The sequence below is a fragment of the Sebastes umbrosus genome, chromosome 7 (genome assembly GCF_015220745.1).
Source record: "Sebastes umbrosus isolate fSebUmb1 chromosome 7, fSebUmb1.pri, whole genome shotgun sequence".
Lineage (NCBI taxonomy): Eukaryota > Metazoa > Chordata > Actinopteri > Perciformes > Sebastidae > Sebastes > Sebastes umbrosus.
Window position 1 is genome coordinate 22,563,698 of NC_051275.1, and position 19,194 is coordinate 22,582,891.

General features: G+C 38.6%; 1 protein-coding gene across 4 annotated transcripts in view; it reads right to left on the reverse strand.

Moving 5' to 3' along the window:
- The window catches only part of porb (P450 (cytochrome) oxidoreductase b), a 46,380-nt gene that overhangs the window by 15,998 nt on the left and 11,188 nt on the right, over positions 1-19,194 (reverse strand). For 2 of the 4 annotated variants that reach the window (XM_037775975.1, XM_037775976.1), the window contains 14 exons: positions 16,565-16,613; positions 15,370-15,498; positions 13,838-13,990; positions 12,064-12,188; positions 11,212-11,301; positions 9,761-9,859; positions 9,385-9,501; positions 9,165-9,283; positions 7,974-8,155; positions 7,689-7,838; positions 7,290-7,557; positions 6,419-6,564; positions 4,274-4,359; positions 3,014-3,349 (listed from right to left, as the gene is read on the reverse strand). In XM_037775975.1, the coding sequence (XP_037631903.1) occupies positions 3,205-3,349; positions 4,274-4,359; positions 6,419-6,564; positions 7,290-7,557; positions 7,689-7,838; positions 7,974-8,155; positions 9,165-9,283; positions 9,385-9,501; positions 9,761-9,859; positions 11,212-11,301; positions 12,064-12,188; positions 13,838-13,990; positions 15,370-15,498; positions 16,565-16,613 (1,858 nt within the window). In that variant the 3' untranslated portion in view covers positions 3,014-3,204. Of the gene's footprint in view, positions 1-3,013; positions 3,350-4,273; positions 4,360-6,418; positions 6,565-7,289; positions 7,558-7,688; positions 7,839-7,973; positions 8,156-9,164; positions 9,284-9,384; positions 9,502-9,760; positions 9,860-11,211; positions 11,302-12,063; positions 12,189-13,837; positions 13,991-15,369; positions 15,499-16,564; positions 16,614-19,194 lie in introns of those variants that run through there. The other 2 variants (XR_005207652.1, XR_005207653.1) reach the window with 2 other exon arrangements.

Consider the following 19,194-nt stretch of genomic DNA (forward strand, 5'->3'; position numbering starts at 1 on the left):
AGTTTACGAGAATAAAGTCATAAATCTACGAGAAAAAAGTCGTAATATTACGAGAATAAAGTCATAAATCTACGAGAAAAAAGTCGGAATGTTATGAGAATAAAGTCATAACTTTACGAGAAAAAAGTCGTAATGTTACGAGAATATAGTCATAAGTTTAGGAGAAAAAAGTCGCAATGTTACGAGAATAAAGTCATAACTTTAGGTGAAAAAAAAGTCAGAAGTTTACGAGAATAAAATCATAACTTTACGAGAAAAAAGTCGGAATGTTACGAGAATATAGTCATAACTTTACGAGAAAAAAGTCGTAATGTTACGAGAATGAAGTCATAACTTTAGGAGAAAAAAAGGCAGAAGTTTACGAGAATAAAGTCATAATTTTACAAGAAAAAAGTTGTAATATTACGAGAATAAAGTCATAACTTTACGCAACAAAAAGTCAGAAGTTTACGAGAATAAAGTCATAACTTTACGAGAAAAAAGTTGTAATATTACGAGAAAAAAGAAAATAACACGTAAAATTACTACTTTATATTATGACTTTATTCTCATAATAATACAACTTTTTTTACTCGTAAACTTAGGACTTTATTCTCGTAATACTATGACTTTAAATGAAAATGTAAACAAAACAACAGTTATTCATTTCCACTAATTCTTAAAAAAAAAAATCCACAGCGAGCCACTAGAGGGGAGCTAAAGAGCCTCATGTGGCTCCAGAGCCTCAGGTTGCTGACCCCTGGCCTAGAACAGAACTGCAGTTTGTGTGCTCTTTTGTCAGTTTTAAAAGATTAAATATTGGTGTATGTGTATTACTGTATGGTGGTATGTGTCTTGTGTGATGTGTATTTGATTGTATTTCCATATTTGTAGTGTATTGTGGTTTTATCATATAGAAAGCTGTATATTTTAATTATATATATATTATATTATATATGCCAGATAAATCACTCTGAGAATGACATAATCTTGCGATTGTCTATCAGATTTAGCACTACACGGTACCAATCACAGCTGTGGAGGCACTGGTATAGTTCTTTATATGTAAGGCATTGATGTATGTATATATTTATATTAATATTTTTATTATTTTTTTATATGTCCCAGTTGGAAAAACACAGCTGTAATTAATGATTATATTAGTAGATGGCTGCACTCCATATAGATGTGTCCATTTCAGGATCCTAGTACAGTGCATACTCACTATGGGCTGGCTTACTGGGACATTTAATTGAAGCACATTCAGTCATCACTAAAAATATTAGTTCCACGCATAGATATTAAAATATATATTTCTATGATCCCACCTCTGGTCTTCTTGCTATGAATAGTTTCTGGACCAATATATTGTACTGTAAAGACAATAACAAAAATAAAAATGACTTTTTGGACAATAACTTTTTGTAACCTAGAACAGGATTTATCACATCAGTCCTTGTAACAGATTTTGTTCAGATAACTTAAACTGATAGTTCAAAATCAGTTCAAAATGCGCAGAGGATTGTGGGTCAGAATAGTCAGAAGAGCATGCTGGCTTGCATACTGCAAAATACAACCAGATGCAGAATGGTATTTTTGGCATACTACATTTGACATATTATGTATTGGGATATACTAAATATTTATTTTTCATACTCAATAGTATGGTAATATTGGTATTGAAATGCATAGTTATTGTGATGGAGCTACATGTACAGTAACAGTACATATACAGCCTTATAGTCAATGTATTAACCGTAGAAATAGATATCACAGTCCTCAAAACCAGATCAGACTCCATTCACTAAAACAGTAATTTTACCACGTTGAACGCAAACCATCAAAAAAGTCATCAACCCAACAAATTATTCCAATTTTATTCATTAAAAAATGCATGCCTTGATAAAATCAAACAATTACATCATCAAGTAGAATGACAAAAAAAGTGACAGTACTGTGTAAAGTGACTTTTTATCACAATGTAAGCATGGAAGAAAAAAAAAACTATTAAAAAGACAGTGAAGTGTCAGGATTTAAATGCTAACTTAATACACAAGGCAGTGTTAAAAAGGCACGGGCTGCACTTTCACTGGACCTCCTCAAACTCCAGATATAAGCCACACAAAGTACTGAGATGAGCACTGACTGAGTGATGCTGGGAGACACGCAAAATGTTTTTGATTTGTCTGGTCATCTCCGTGTAGTGGTGCATATGTGATTGGACAAAACAAAAAACAATATACATATAACAATTGAACAGAAGTGGTTGTTACATGTCCGAGTGTTACTGCCACATGTCACAGGTTTCAAGGCCAATGTTTCAAATTGATATTTTACAATTATTACAGCGTACCAACAGATTCATTTTCATAATATTTAAAGGCCTGCTTTTATGGGAAATAAAATGCACAATTTTTCCCCTTTGCATCACTTTTTGTGCCTCTCAAAAGGTTTCCGTTACTGATAAAATGAACAGCAACTTCTGCATAACAGGCAAAATCCCTTGTCAAAAGATAATTGCATACTAATCATTACAATTTTGACATATTTTCTAAAACATTTTAGTACTTTCTAAAGTACGACAAGATCAGCTCAGAGAGAAACAGAAGTCAGCACCCTTTCATGTCTAAAGCGCCTCTGAGCTGCAACAGGAACACACAACGCTCCGTATATTCACATATGATCCATTGTTATCTGCTTACATCTACAATCTGTTAATCAATTAGTTACACATATCTCAAGACGGCAAACTGAGTGAGCTTTCTTTCAATCTTTATGTTCTCAGTGGGATTATATCTTGAACAGCTGTTGCTGTCGGTGGGGCGCAGCGAGTCATCGTCATCAGCTGCTTATAAAGTTATAAAGCTGCTCTGATCGACTCATTAATATAACAATGAATCTAATCAAAATTAAATCTGAAATGAAGATGACTCTCTTGCTGCATTTGCATGATTGATTGAGGGATTTCAAGCCAGCGGGGTCCTACATTCAACCCAGAGTTGCAGTCAAACACCCAATTACACAAATTCATTCATTCAAAATTGCTGAATGTGTTTATCAACAAAAACCTGCTGAGGTAGCGTTTGCCTCATGATCTCTGCTCTCATGAACCAGGGTGATGAACAAGTGTTTACTGTTTTATATATATATTCAGTCCTGATAAAACAAGACACACAATACAAATAGAAAATTTAAAACCACCTTGAGCAGGGAGACGGAGTTTCTTTAACTCCAGACATCTTGTGAGTAGCGTCCCTTGGCCATCAGTTTCTTGATGTAATCTATGGCCTGCGTGCGCGTCATGCCTCCCAGTTCTTCTCCGATTTCATAGAGGGCCGTCTGCACATCCTTAGCCATGTTCTTTGCATCCCTAAAGCAGGAGAGAGAGCACTTTAGATGTCTGGTCCTCTTTGTTTCAGTTTTTTTTTTTCTTTTTCTTGTTTGTCCATCTACTGGAAAATATTTCCCTGTAATCAAAATCATCAGCCAACAATAATGTTCACTTCTAACATGGTGGTTACAATGGAAACCTCTTATAGTGATCACGTTCAAATTGATCACTGTAAGCAGATTACTACAACCAATCTTTTTCTTTTTCTTCATTTCTCATGCAGATTACCATCTAATTGACATTTAAGTATATTTATTAAATTAATATTAAGTAATGAAATGGACAGCTTCACTATTTACGTAAGGGATAATGTACAGCGATGCAAGACCACATCGCCCTGTCGGGGTTTATTTCACAACAATGACCCGCTGGCTGTACATTATCCTGCTTATTACATGACTATTTACTTAAGAAATCAATAATTTGTCACAAAAGCGGTCCGCCAGAGTCCGACATCAGAACTGTGTCCATAGCAATGGTCTGTTATACATAGCAACGTTCTGCTACAAAGAAATAACAGACCGTAGAAAGCCATGATTGACCAATCAGAATCTTTATATTCAACAAAGCTGTGTAATAAAAGCGGTTGATCACTGTAACCGTGATCACTATAAGCAATTTCCACTGTAGTCACTTTTGATTCCTGAGTGATGGCAGTATATAAACCAATTTATTATCCCACTAGAAGGCGCCAAAGCACCAAAGAGAATGCGGGTTTCCGCATTTCAGCATTTGTTTCCCCTCTAATTCATTTATATCAAATTATCAGCAACATCGATTCAAGTTTACCAAAATTCAACAACTCAAATCAGTATTCTTTCACAGCATGAATGTGAAAGTTCGATCTTTTTGAATACCTGACATTTAATGTGAATCTTTTGCTGTTCAAATGTGTTTAATTACCCGCAGACGTAGATATGAGCATTGTTTGAGTGAATCAGCTTCCAGAGGTCCTCCTTATTTGTCTTCATGAGATGCTGCACATACACCTTTATTATGGAAAATGGAAAGAGGAGAAAAAAAAAATTTGATTTTATTTTAAGTGCAGAATCACCATGCAGCATGGTCCCAATACACTTTACAATTTAAAACAAATACATAGAACAAAACACACAGAAAGCACATAACCAAATAAAGACGTAAAGTGAAGCAACCATGATAAAAACAGTATTAGTATTAGAGGGAGGTTAAAAGGGTGATGGACCCGACTAAGTTCAAGGGCAGGCTGTAATAAATATAAGGGACAGAACACACAGCAAGCAAATAAATAATACACCATATAAAAAAAACACATTAAGAACATCGATGTTAAAATTATGTTAAAAGCTAATTAACCCGACTAAGTTCTAGGGTAGGCTGTAATAAGGTGAATAAAGGCAGGTTTTCAGTATGGATTCAAAGATCTCAACTGAACTTGCTTCTTTAACATGTAATGGAAGGCCAATCCAGGGATATGGCGCACTGTATGCAAATGCTCTGAAGCCATCTGATTTCTTTTTAACTGAAGGATTGACTGCTGGTGTAGATGGTGTAATTAGCTCAGCAGCGTCGGCGTTAGGGGCGGGCCTTGGGGGTCCAGGCCCGTCCAAAAAAGGTCACTGTGCCCCCTCAGCTGAATTCTCTCCTGACAAAAAAACTAAACTGAAATAACAGCTGGGCTATAAGTAAAATTAAGTCATACTGTTTGGTAATGGAAGGACTTAACACTGCAATGCAAAATAAAGCACAAAACAGTGATAGTTTTGCATTTAGGAAACAACTACGACATGTACTTGGGCTTGAATACATTGTTTTCTATTGGAGTGTCTTAACTGGCCGCGAGCAACACAGCGCTGCACAGCGCGGTGCGACGTTTTGTCTGTTAAATCCAGCTCAATAGAGAAAAAATGAGAGAAAGTAGGCCTACAAATCTGGTGCATTAAAGCGCAATTAGGACCAAGACAGTAAAAGCCATGCTGTGCTCCTCTTACATCTTACTTTTTCTACCTGTTTGGATTATTCTGTTCAGTATCGTGGAATAAAACAATGGACTAATGTTACACTACAGCAGGCTGAGCAGGGACAACGACTGGTGAGTGAAACATCCACATTTAGTCTTTATTGACTGAAATTATGGTTATGAAGAAATCAGTCAGCCTGTTAGATTAATGTGTTGTTTAACTCCCTGTTTATCTCGGCACCCGTGTGTGTGCACATTTTGACCCTGGCACAAGCAAAACACACGGCGTGCCTGAGGAATTATCTGTAGCCTACAGCACCTCCTGATTTCACTACAGAAACCATAATAAGGTGGCAGCTGGCTGGAGAAGATAGCTAGATAACACCTTACTTACTCTTGGCTATATCGTATGTTATTTCCAGTAAATATCACAATATAAAACGTGTGTTTTCTGTTTAAAAAGTAGGCTACAAACGTAGGAAGATAACAACTAAACCATCTTTTAAGTGGTTACTGTACGTCTCCAGCTCCAGTCTGATCTGGAGCTCACAGCTGATATGTAAGTGGTTTGTTTACATGACGGAACAGAAGTGCAGATTTAACGTATTCAGTGTGGACACGGTGTTAGTGACAGTATGTATACGTCTCTCTGTCAGTTTATTTCTTTCATGAAACATGATAATGTTAAATATACACTTCATAGAGGCTATATGAGGTGAAAAAGAATGCCCCCCCTGTCAAAGCTGATTGCCCGTCCGCCCCCTAATACTCTGGCTCCGACCCTGTAGCTCAGATAGGTAAGGTGTTGCAAGACCACGCAAGATCCTTAAAATCAGCTCTAGCTTGTACTGGTAACCAGTGAATAGAGGCCAGAATGGTCATAATGATCATGAGTGCATGATGTGATCGAAAAGTTCCAAACACACAGAAAATAAAAGGGTTTATCAATACACACAGATAAATAATCTACAGTGTACTGTACATCATCTAATTCACCACTTAAACAGGGTTTTGTCGCTTTGTTATTTTAGCAAAATGGTGTTCAATTATTTAAATAACATCAAGATGATTTTGTTGAGCTCTAACAGCAGTGAGGTAGACAGCCGTACCTTCTGGTCCTGGTCTCTGGAGAAGGCAACATTAAGCTGTGTTAGGACTCCATCCTTCTCTGCTTCCTCCAGCTCCTCCTGGTAGATATAATCCTCGTTTTTATGTCTGCAGCCGAAAAACATCACCGTCTCTCCAACCTCCTTTCCTTTAGAGGAAATAAAACAAACCATTGGTTATTTTGTACATGCTGTTTATTCCATTTAGGCTCTTCCATTGAGGTTTTTAAAAAATACAATTGATCAAGTAATTCTCAGACCCAACTACACACACATTTATCATGTTTTATGAGTAACTTTGTAAGCATACTATCTCACACTTCCTACTTAACTAACTAATAGACAGATGCTAATCTGCTAATTACTTCTATCCATCAACCCTAATGCTTTTTTAACATCTTCTGCTGCAAAAAAATGCATGTTACTACCCAAAGCTGCATGTGATTATCATAAAGTGGGCATGTCTGGAAAGGGGAGACTCGTGGGATCCCATAGAAACCATTTTCATTCACATATCTTGAGGTCGGAGGTCAATGGACTCCTTTGAAAATGGTCATGCCAGTTTTTCCCTCGCCAAAATTTAGCCTAACTTTGGAGCATTATTTGAAACCCTTCCCGACGAGCTAGCATGACATGGTTGCTCTTAAACTGAGCCTGCTACAGCCTTTGAAAGACAGTAAAGTCGGCCAAGGTTGCAGGTATAGTGTACACAAGGACAGAAAAGACACATATATATGTGGAGGTTTTTTCCTTCATCGTTCTAGCCTTGTGGGGACATAAGGTTGTAAAGAGGTCAGACAAACAACAACAACAACACACACACACACAAACACACACACACACACACACACAAACACATGGTCTCTATAAATACCTTGTTGTTTGAGCCAGCCCCTCTCTTGGATGAAGCCCATGAAGGGAGCGATTCCTGTCCCAGGGCCGATCATGATCACCGGGTTGGTGGCTTTGAAGGGCAAGCGGAACTGAGACTTGCGGATGTACATGGGAACGGTGGACTTGTGGCCGTTGTCAGTGACCAATTTGTTCTTCAGCCAGTTGGTTGCGACTCCCTTGTTGGTGCGGCCAGTCGAGGTCTCGTACTCCACCACTACGGCACAGATGTGGATGCTGTTGGTGTGAACCTACAGAACAGAGGAGAGTTACCGACAGCCCTCTACTTTAAAACCCATATCAAAGACCATTTGTGCAAATTAAGTCTGTGACAAAAGTTAAAAGGGTTCTGCCCGTCTTGTGTGATTTAACAGGAAATTACCTTTGAGGAGGAGGCGATGGAGTAATAGCGAGCCTGGAGACGAGGCAGCAACTCACACACGTGATCGACGGGAGGCCTCAATGAAGGCATATCCTCCAGGATGGCAAGGATGTTTCTATTGCTACCCAACACCCAGCTCTGGTAGAGAGCCTGTAGAGAGGCAGCAACAAAAAGACAATAACATGAAGTATGAAAGGTGGAAAAGTTTTAAAAAAGGGCATCACGTGGGTCTGTAATATTAAACGTTATTCTAACACCAGTGAATCGTTACCGCCTGGCACTGACCTTGCCCTCAGGTGCCGAGGAGGCCATCTTGCGCATGTTCTCCTGGTCTTCGGGGTCGGAGGCGTACTGTGCCAGCTCATAGAGGACGTTGGTGCGAGGGGAGTTTGTGATGTCCAGGTAGTGAGTGAGGGCCGTGCGGTAGGTGGTGGGGCAGGGGAAAGGGTGCTTCTTGTTGGACTCCTCTGATAAATAAATAAACAGATTCTATATTCAAGGATTGTCTCAACATTCATTTCATGGTCAACTGATAATCATAAATGGTTAATAGAGAGATTGTGCTTGACCACATGAAAATACAGGTGTAAATGCAGCCAAAACACAGAGGACGCATTACGTAAATGGTAGGGTTGTCCCGAGCATCATGTTTTTGAGCTCCGGAGCTTTGGTAGTAATCAGCAACGAATATTTGAACCATGTATGTGTGTGTGCTGCTCAACCTGCAGCGCACTCTCAGCTCTCCTGTGATCACTGGTCCGTCGTAACCAGAGAGATCAACGCTATCACTCTGTCTGTGCTCAGAGTTTCCTCTCCATTTACGGGCCCACTCCCCCTATATAGCGGCGTTTTGAGGCTCATGTGTCTGCGCATTACACACTGCCTCTCCGCCAGCGCCCGGCTGCAAACCCATGCGTAGTGCAGCCTCCACAGCCTTCCTCTCAGCCCTTTCAGACGGAGCGATCGGATCTCAATGTGGACACTGGATACAAATATTAATACCAGGGGTAAATGTAATGAGGTTTTAATACCAGGTGTAAAGGGGGTCATTGACCTTTTATTTTATGTTTCAACAATGTTTAACACATAAGTATGGTTATTTGTGTTTTTTTGTTGTTGTTTTACTACACTGTATGTCTATTAAAAGCAGGCTTTAATTAATTTCATTACTAAGCATTTAGTGTCATTTTCAATAATGTTAATAAACACTGGACAGGAGCTGCTTTAACTATCACTGATGCCACTACAAAGTACATCTGATGACCTCTATGACGACAGGAAACTAATTTAATTCGTAACAAAAGTCAACACCTTATATTACAGCAATAACATGTGATTGCAGTAATATAACAACATACAATTCATCTGCATAAAGTGAGCCAATACTGCAAGTCTGGATATCAAGGGAGGTTTTCGTGAGAAGGTTTCAGGGACAAGCTAGTAAAGTCAAAGTGCTTCTTGCGTTCAATGCCATACCATCAAGGTTGTTGAGAGAGATAACCGCATCAAGGTCCACTCCGAGGACTTGTCCCAGCTTGTTCACCAACGCAGAGTCATTTGTGGGGAAAACGGCAACGTGGTCTCCTGACTCATATCTATAATCATAGAGGGCGACAAATTCAGACTTTGACCTATTGTCTGTATTGTAAAAGCATCAACCAGCAATTAACTATTGATATATCAAGCCAGTCTTCACCTGATCTTGGAGCCTGTTATGTCTAGTTCCAGGTGCATAAGGTGTCTGTCACCGGCTTTGTTGAGTCTGCGGTTCACAGTGACTGGAGCCAGGAAAGGGTTTTTCGAGTCAAAGGGTCTATAAATAAAAGAGAAAAAGAAAAAATATTACAAAGATCTATCACTTTATAAATAAATCAATTATTGATGTTTGATTAAAAAAGGCTGCAGAAATGTGTTTCCAACATCCACTAGGGGGCAGAAAGCTTCATTTTTAGAAAGTGACCTTTGGTAAACGTGGTTATAAAAGTGGGTGAAATGTGAGCATGACTGAGCAGACAGCACTCTCATGATGAATGAGTTGTGGTGGCGAGCAGCGTCTTTGTTGCAGTACTTACGGCTTTTGGACCTCAAAACCTTTGAGACGGCCAATTTCTCCTGTGTACACTTTGTTCATGTTGATGTCAGTGTGCTCCTTCAGCTCGTACTGCCGTATGCTGCGAGGGGAAATAACCTGAAGTTAGTCTCAGACACTGCATACACACATAGGGAAATCAGTTTAATTCCTAGTGAAATAAAAATAAAAATGTATGTAAAGTTGACGCACTAATGCATGCCCACCTAAGTCAAATAACATTCTTGGCATTTGTCCAATTCACATACAGATGGGTGGGGTTTGTCATAAATCAGATATGTCTAGCATTATATAACAAGTAATCAAGATGTGGACATTTCTGAAACAGAACAAAGAAAAAGACTTTGGGTGGAGTAGCATTTGAACCTGTACGATAAGTCCTGTTTGGTAATCACCTTGTAACTTCAGTCTGTTATTCAGGGTTCATACAGCTTTTTAAGAGTAAAATTCAAGCACTTTCAAGGTCCCTAAACTAAAGATTTCCAGACTCTCAAAGCCTTCATCATCACTTCTAAATTGGTACGACCTTTGTACCGACAGCAATAAATGTATATTGTCACTTTGCTTATTTTTGTTGTTCATATTAACTTTGATTGATGACGATATAATATCATGACGGGACGTTCTTTTGGTTTACATGAGTAATTGTGTAGATCAAACAACAGATTATGTTGAACATTATTCAAGGAGTATTATTCGAATTCAAGCATATTCCCAACCTTGAAAACGTAACTGTTAAAATTAATTATTTTCCAAACTTTCAAGACTTTGTATGAACCCTGGTGACTATTTTCTTGTTTAAACCTCAGCTGAAGGAGTCAATGTGGAAATTCTACTTAAAGGAGACATTTTTTTGCTTTTCCTTATTTTCTGTCACATACAGTATATAACGTTACAATGATGGATGTTCATATTAAAAGTGGCCAAAGTGTTAAATAATGAGGTAAAAGTTCGTAAAAGTATCTGGCCAGTGAGCTATAACGGCTTGTTTCTGACAGAGGATGAACTGATGGCCTGCATGAAGAACCAGTATAAGTTAAATAAGGATTTTTTTTTTAACTATGGATCTAGTGGAGTCCCAGAATTAAAATATAGAGCTGGAAATGGAGCATAATAGGTCCACTTTAAAGAATCACAGCCAATGTGAAAATATGAACGCCTCATCTTACTGCGAAAACTACCGTATATCTGAAGAAGACAATAATCACTTAACCTTTACTTCATAACCCATAAGTTAGTGTTAATGTAGCTGTCATCATCTTTTTAATAATGTTCCCGGCTTTACGACGGTAAAGAGCTGGTAAAGAGTGAGATTGGGAAAGAAAAAGATTTAGGGTAAAGATAAGACATTAAAGAAGGATGGGGACAAAAATATGGAAAAGAAGTAAAATCTTGAAATGATAATAAAAAAGGTGAAATTGTCTGTGAATGAACCTTGAGTCATCTCCTAAGGCTTCAACTCCAAAGTGCTCACAGACGGCCGGCCAGAACTGCTCTCTCCATGAAACAAAGTCCTCTTCCAGACTGAAAGACAAAACCAGGACAGTCAGCTGAGAACATGTTTGAATTCACCCTTGTTCAACAAGACTTCATATTTCATTTACAGTACATTTAAAAACAAAACTATTCGAGAATGATGGACTGTCTTTTGAAAATAAGCTGACAACATCTCAAACATGTTCAGGGCTGCGTCGCTCACGACCAGTTAGAACACTCCAATAGAAAACAATGCAATTATACATATTTTGACGCTGACGCTCGCGTTGCATTCAGTTAGGACAGGGACACCGTAATCCCATTGACGCGCTCATTCTCAAGAGACCTGATAAAACTTGGTGGCCACAGGGGGTCACCGACAGGGGATATTTGGTGGAGTAACTTTTTGTGGCCATGGTTAATGTCGAAACCAAGCCATAATATGTGTTTGATTCAGCAAACATACTGGTTGTTATGATTTAAGGGTCAAAAATGTAAATTTTGCCCTGAGGGTAAAAATCTGTCAAATTATGAAATAATTTGAGTACAATGTTGACAATGTGGCCTGTGGGTGGCTTAAGAGTGGCTTCATGCAGTGTTCATAATGTAAAGAGTTAATCCTTGACGGCAGGAACGTGTTCAGTAGATTTCACAGTTCATCAGAGTTCAAGGTTTCTTGTGGACATGCTGGTTAGGCTGCCTAACGTGCACTCACACCATGTTATTTGTACTGCACTGAACACCTCTACACTCAGAGAAAAAATTTGACATCATTTCCTTTTTGGCTCAGAGGATTAACAGGTCACTTACTTGCCATCATCATCTCCTAAACCAAGGTCAAAGATGCGCTTAGCCCCAAGTTCTTCGAGCCTTTTGTCAACGTATTTTCCCATTGCATTGTAGTGTTCGTATGTCTTGTTGCCCAACGCAAATACCTAGAAACAGAACAGGGCGCAGAGAGAAACCATCAGTATGTGGCCTTGCAAGCTGGAAATAAAAGTGCATGATGAACTTGAAGTTGTTGTCAACAAACAATCTGAAAATTGTTGGACTGAAAAGCAGCCAAACATCTGCCCACGTCTCTCTAATACAGACCAGACACAACAGATGAATTACTGTACAGGAGGAAGGATGCCAGAAGAATTTAACTAGATTTCCCACAGTCAAGTTCTTCACTGAAATGAGGCCAGGGCCTCTGCACCCCAACAACGACACAATGACACACACACGCAGAGACAGACCAGACAACACAACACACAAAGCCCGCTCTTTCATGGTGCTCACAAAAGGTCGATGCAGCTCATGCTAGTGAAGCCTGTGTGTTCTACGTCAGCAAGACAAACTGACATAGCGTGACTCACTAAATAAATAGGTTGTGGTCCAAACTTACTCCAATTACCTCTAAAAAATATTAAAGAGAAATCCTTTGCTTTTTTTTAGATTAATGTTTTTCCATCATTATAGTGATCAAACAGAAGTTAAACGGTAAATGTGCACATTGAAAAAATGTGGTCACTCATATACACCGATCAGCCATAACATTAAGACCACTGACAAGTGAAGCGAATAACATTGATTATCTCGTTACAATGGCACCTGGCAGTGGGTTGGCTATATTAGACAGCAAGTGAACATTTTGAAATTTTAACATTGTGTTGGAAGCAGAAAAAAAGGGCAAGCATAAGGATGTGAGCGACTTTGACAAGGGCCTGACTGGGTCAGAGCCTCTCCAAAACTGCAGCTCTTGTGGGATGTTCCCGGTTTGCAGTGGTCAGGACCTACCAAAAGTGGTCCAAGGAAGGAAAATCGGTGAACCGGTGACAGGGTCAGACCCGAGGCTCATTGATGCACGTGGGGAGCGAAGGCTGGGTCGTGTTGTCCGATCCAATAGAAGAGCTACTGGAGCTCAGATTGCTGAAAAGGTTAATGCTGGTTCTGATAGAAAGGTGTCAGAACACACAATGCTTCGCAGTTTGTTGCGTATGGGGCTGCGTATAGCCTAATGATATGGCTGATCGGCATATATGAAGTATATTGCATCAATTGAGCTCACATGATTTTAACACGAGTGAACACAATGAGTCCATCAGTCAATCAATAGACCATTAATCAGCAACTATTAATAGTTACAGTAATTTTTAATGCCAAGTGTTTAATGGTTTCTCAATTGTGAGAATTAATTAATTTTCTTGGTCTTAAATGACTGTAAATGTAATATTTTTATTGAGTTTGTTTGTTTTGGGCTTGATGACGTCACATTGGGGCTCTGGCGTTTTCTGATGTTGTATGAATCAAACGTTTAATTGCAAAAATAACTGATATATTAATTGATAATTTAAATAATCATTAGCTGCAGGCCTACATGGGACAAAGCAACAAACACATGCAGAACAGAGAGTGTAGCACAATGTTTGTATAGTCATTGACATCATGCACAGTATGCAGTTGTGCTTTGTGTTGTGCTTATTAAATGGGCAACCATAATAAAAACATGTTTATACACAACTAACACCAACATAATTCCTATACAATCAAAATTAGAAATACATTACTGTATGTTTAAAACTTTAGCATAAAGACTCACAGTGTACGTCAGTCCGGAGAGGTCTTCATCATCATTTTCCTGCAGCCAGTCGTACAAGTCCTGGGCGTTATCTGTTGGGTCTCCTTCACCATAGGTGGCCATGCAAAATATGGCCAGGGAGTTTTTAATCTCAGACAGACGGGCCAGCTCCCCCTGGAACACAAAACATCACAATCAGAAACCGTGAGCACTGAAATGAGTTTAAGGAAGTTTGTCTTCAATATTGAACTGGTTATCTCAAGAGTTGCCCTGTCAGCAAACATGCAAGTTATTAAAGGGATAGTTTGGGTGTTTTGAAGTGGGGTTGTAAGAGGTATTTATCCATAGTCAGTGTATTACCTACAGTAGATGACGGTCGGCACGGCTTCAGTTTGGAGAAGCAGACAGGAGTTACCACACAGAACCAAAGCAATGTACTGCTGTGGACGGGGCCGGCAGCAAAACATACTTTAGCCACTAGAAGAAAGGCTGACCTAAAAAAATCAATATCAATTTAAGCGTATGCTATATTTAGAATATTTTTGCTGGTTTACCTTGCCCTGAGACATCTATACAGTCGATGTTTCCGATGGGGAACTAGAGCCGTTATCTATGCTCTTTGCAAAAGCCACCAGACTCCATTGAAAAAGACTGTAATTTTACCTCGCAGAAATTAAAGAAATTAAAATTACAGTTTTTTTCCAATGGAGTCTGGCGGCTTTTTGCGAGAGCATAGATGGAAACAACGGCTTCAGTTCCCCGTTAGAAACATAGACTGTATAGCTATCTGATGGAAAGGTAAAGCAGTGAAAATATTCTAAATATAGTGTACATTTAAACTGATAGATTTTTTTAAGTGAGTCTTTCTTTTAGGTGGCTAAAATATGTTTTGCTGCCGGCCCCGTCCACAGCAGCACATTACTTTGGTTCCGTGCGGTAACTCCTGTCTGTTTCTCCAAACTCTACTGTAGGTAATATACTGACTATGGATAAGTACCTCATACTACCCCACTTCAAAACACCCAAACTATCCCTTTAAATATGACTAACTAATCAAAGCATATTATCTATGCCTAGACTGGATTGTGCACTTTGTATGTACAGTATGTGACTGAAATATCATACGCATAATGCTCTGAGTTTGTGCCGTCCTTGCGTCTTTATGGACTCACTTGCCTAGACATGTTTTATTTCAGCACAGTAATGTATAATTAGAAGAGATCACATTACTCCAGCAGTTATTATAAACTGCTATGTGGCTCAGTTAGACTCTGCCATGTGATGTGTATTAAATCATCATCATCACAATGACTGAAGTCTCATGTCTGGACAATGCAGGAGAATCAGATTATAAACACTGAGATGTAAACTTAATGATTGCTTTGCCATAATAACACAATGACTTCTTCAGTCTGCAGCACTGCAGTGATACTTTTTCCATGACACTATCCCAAATAATTAACTGGCAGCTATAATGAGTACCATCCAAAAGAACGAGGAGGATGTTAATCTTAAGTCTGTGGTTTGTATGTTGTTCCACTGATGCAAGTTACCATTTCATACTCCTCTGGATCGGCAGACATTCCTTTCATGCCGTAGCGCTGAGCGTCTTTGGACAGTCTGTTGGCAAATTCCTCTCCTGTGCCCGTCTGGGAGCCGTAGAACACAATGATGTTCTTGCTCTGGTTATACATTGACAAAAAAAAACATTTACTTGGGGCATGTAAAAGCTTTCTCCCACACAATAACAACAACAATAAACTGACCTGTTTCTCATGTCGGTCTCGTTACGAAACACAGACCACGTGCAAGTACAACAGATGCAGCATATCTTTTGTAATTTACCTAAAATGTATTCAGAATTTATTTTCTCCCAAACCCTGAAGTGCAGCATTGCCAACTAGAGTGCTCCTGCATGTGACAAACTGCATAATGTAAAGACTAAATAACTTCACTTCTAAGCAAATGTAAACACAGACAAGAACCAACCAAGCATTTCTCCATTTCTCCAACATATGGCTTATCTTTACATGAACAAACAGCTCCATCTGTGCATGTATATTTTTAAGTATCTTTAAATACTTTATCCTTGCCTACAGTGTTGCCATGATAATTCATAACAAAGGAAAACAGAGACTAAATTAAATGTCACTGTGGACCAAAGCTCTTTTCTGCCATCGTCGTGGTATCTGAACTATTTGCTGCAAAACCACATGATTCAAACCCAAAGTCTTTTCTCAAGGCTGGCTTGAAAACAGAGGATCATCAAAGTCAAAACAGTGTTTCTAAACCTAGAACTGCATACGGTATTATCACATTAATCTAAAACTGCATGTAGAATTATCACATTAATCTAGAACTGCATACAGTATTATCACATTAGTAGGGGAGACAATTATAGTCGTCATATTCTTCATCGTTTGAGCAAAAGAGTAGGAAAACTAATATTTACTAAAACACTACACATCCACTTTTCAACTGAAGTGTTTTGACTTGCACATCAAACATTTTTTTACTGGAAAAAAGGAAAAGGAAAACAACTTTGAGGTCAAAACCTGGTGAAGGATCTCAACACCAACACTGTTTAAAGTTGTACATTTGCCAGTCCAAATGGCTCTTTTAAACCCTGACTAATTTTTTGGAACAACAGTATCAAATCTGCTCCTGGAGAATATATCCATGTTGGAAACATGAGACAGAACACAAGTGAAGCAGAAATGATGGGAAGGATTAAGTAACTTCACTCACTGTTTTCTTCATTTTCTCGATGAAACTGGTCTCTCTTGTCGTGGGTGCTCTGGGAAAAAAAACAACACAGGTTTGACCTGAAGTTAAGCCTAAATAAACACAAAGAGACAACCTGACCTTTACCACGATACTGTGATTGAAAACCAACTATTTAGCAACGACCATGTTCACCAAACGAATGAAATGTATTGTCTTTCCACATACAACATTCAATTACAAGGTCAACCTACTTATGATAGTACAGTCAGATAACTTTCACACAGGAGAAGAGGAAGTACTCTTTATCATTTAAACGCATAATTAAATCTTCTAATCTGATCTCAACTCACGACATACTGAAGAATGTGACTCAAATGATCGAACCTAATCACGGGTGGAAATATAGGCCTGTCGTACTGATATCTTACAAACATTACTGTTGTAAACAAACCTTTAACAGCACTAGAAGACATTAAAAAATGTACATATAGCTGTTGTCTAGCTATTGTGTATTAAATGACCACCTGTCAATAAATGTCAAAGTTCAGAGTGAGGCCAGGAAGATCAATAAACATGATTTACTCCACAAGTGATTAAGCTTTATCAAGAAAGCAAAAGGTGAAGAGATTAATGACTCATGAGACAGTTAAAGACACAATTTGTAGGATTTCCTAGAAAACAATCTATCCAATATCACATTATTTTTCACCAAATACCTCGATATTGATATTAGGACGATATTGTAGGGTTGATCATTGGTGCTTTTACAAAATATTTACACATGAGATTTTTGATAAATAATAATCAGTAATGTGGATGTAATGACAAAGTGGGTAAAGGCAAATAATGGAACAGCTAGAGCAGTCTGGTAAATTCAGAAAATATCACTTTACTGTAATGCAGCCTTTAAAAATCCAAAATCCAAGACAATATTTTGTCTCATATATTATATGATATCGATATATTGCCCAGCCACACTGACTGTATTTTCTTATCTCGCTGTGTTTGGGACGTTTCTGGGCATAAACCTCTATAAATACGTAGCGACCAAGTGCCAGCTTTTAAGCACGCATCCAATAGGAAGCTACGACACGGTGACAAATCCTCCTACTTATTGTGCCTTTAATGTAAAAACGGTCAAACAAGCTCAACTGCTTAATCATCTTCAAGGTAAAAAGGCCCACAAACAAACAATAGAACTGGTTGATGATGAGTCAACATTATCATTCACTGACTTTTAGGGAATTGCAGTGTCATGGTCACATGATCATATTGATCAAATTAATGATTCTAAGCAAACTACAAAAAACTTTATTGAATCGTTTTGATTTATGCATGTGAAGAGTTTTGTCTGATATTTTGCATAACATTCCATTAAAGCATGAATTTTGATTATTTCATGTGATTGTTTCATTAATTTGCCATATTGCGATGTAATATTTCCAAAAATATTCTCATAATAGCAAGTTATTGATTAAAATAATCAGCATCTGAATAAATGTGTAGCACCAACTCTCGGGCAACATGGGCAAATTGTCTCTTCATTGTTAGTGTTACGACAACAGGGAGCAGCAGAGCAGTGACTCAGCTGCCATAGAAGCATTAGTCATACTAACTATGTACACGGTCACATACTACGCACATTACATCATGCAATTTTCAAATTGATTCATAATTACTACATGTTACACCGCATGGTGATTCAAAATTTTTGATTCATATTCATCCAGGAAGTAATTAATGGATGGAAACAGATCAAAATGACACGTGCAAACACACTGTTTAAGTAAAACAGGGACACAGGAAGCGAAATCTATTATGGAGGCAAATAAAAGGCAACACCGCTTCATTCAGCATCAAAGGTCCAAGTGGACAGCTGCAACTCTGTCGGCACCGAAAAAGGGAATAAAAACGGATACACATGACTACAAGCAGGAATAGTATGCCTGCCAGATGAATATGGTTTCAGGTTTTCCACATCCAAAAGGCTGTAGGACAGCCATAAAATCTAAGAGAACTAGAGACAATATATTCATTAACTATATTTGACCTCTAACACACATTTAGTCAAACAATTTACAACCTAAAGAACCCGTCTACAGAACAAAGGTGTGCAGGCATGTGGGATTGATGCCCAACACGCCATAAAAATGGACCCCCGTGGTTAATGCGGACTGAAGCAAAGTGTAAATTCCTCATTGAAATCTAAAACAAGCCTTTTCCCCCAAGGTGAAACATTCCTGACAGCGTTAGCAGGATCTGCCTGAGCGGTTACCAGCTGAGAGCGTCTGCCTCTACTTCCAAAGGATGGATTTTAAAATCCTATTACTCATCTATAGAGCACTAAATGGTCCTGGGCCTAAGCACTTCTCTGATTTACTGTACATTACAAAGCGTCCAGACCCCTCAGGTCATCTGGGACAGGTTGACGCAGTGTTCCCAGGATCAAAACCAAGAGAGGTGAAGCAGCTTTTAGTTTCTACAGTATGCTTCCCACCTGTAGAACAAGCTTCCTGAATGGTCTGAGGTCTACTGAAGCTGTCAGCTCTTAAATCAGGGCTTAAAACATTATTGTTTGCTTTGGTTTTTCCATTAAATTACACACATAACTTATTATAAAATGTGCTTGCTTTTTGTTTTTATTGCTTTTT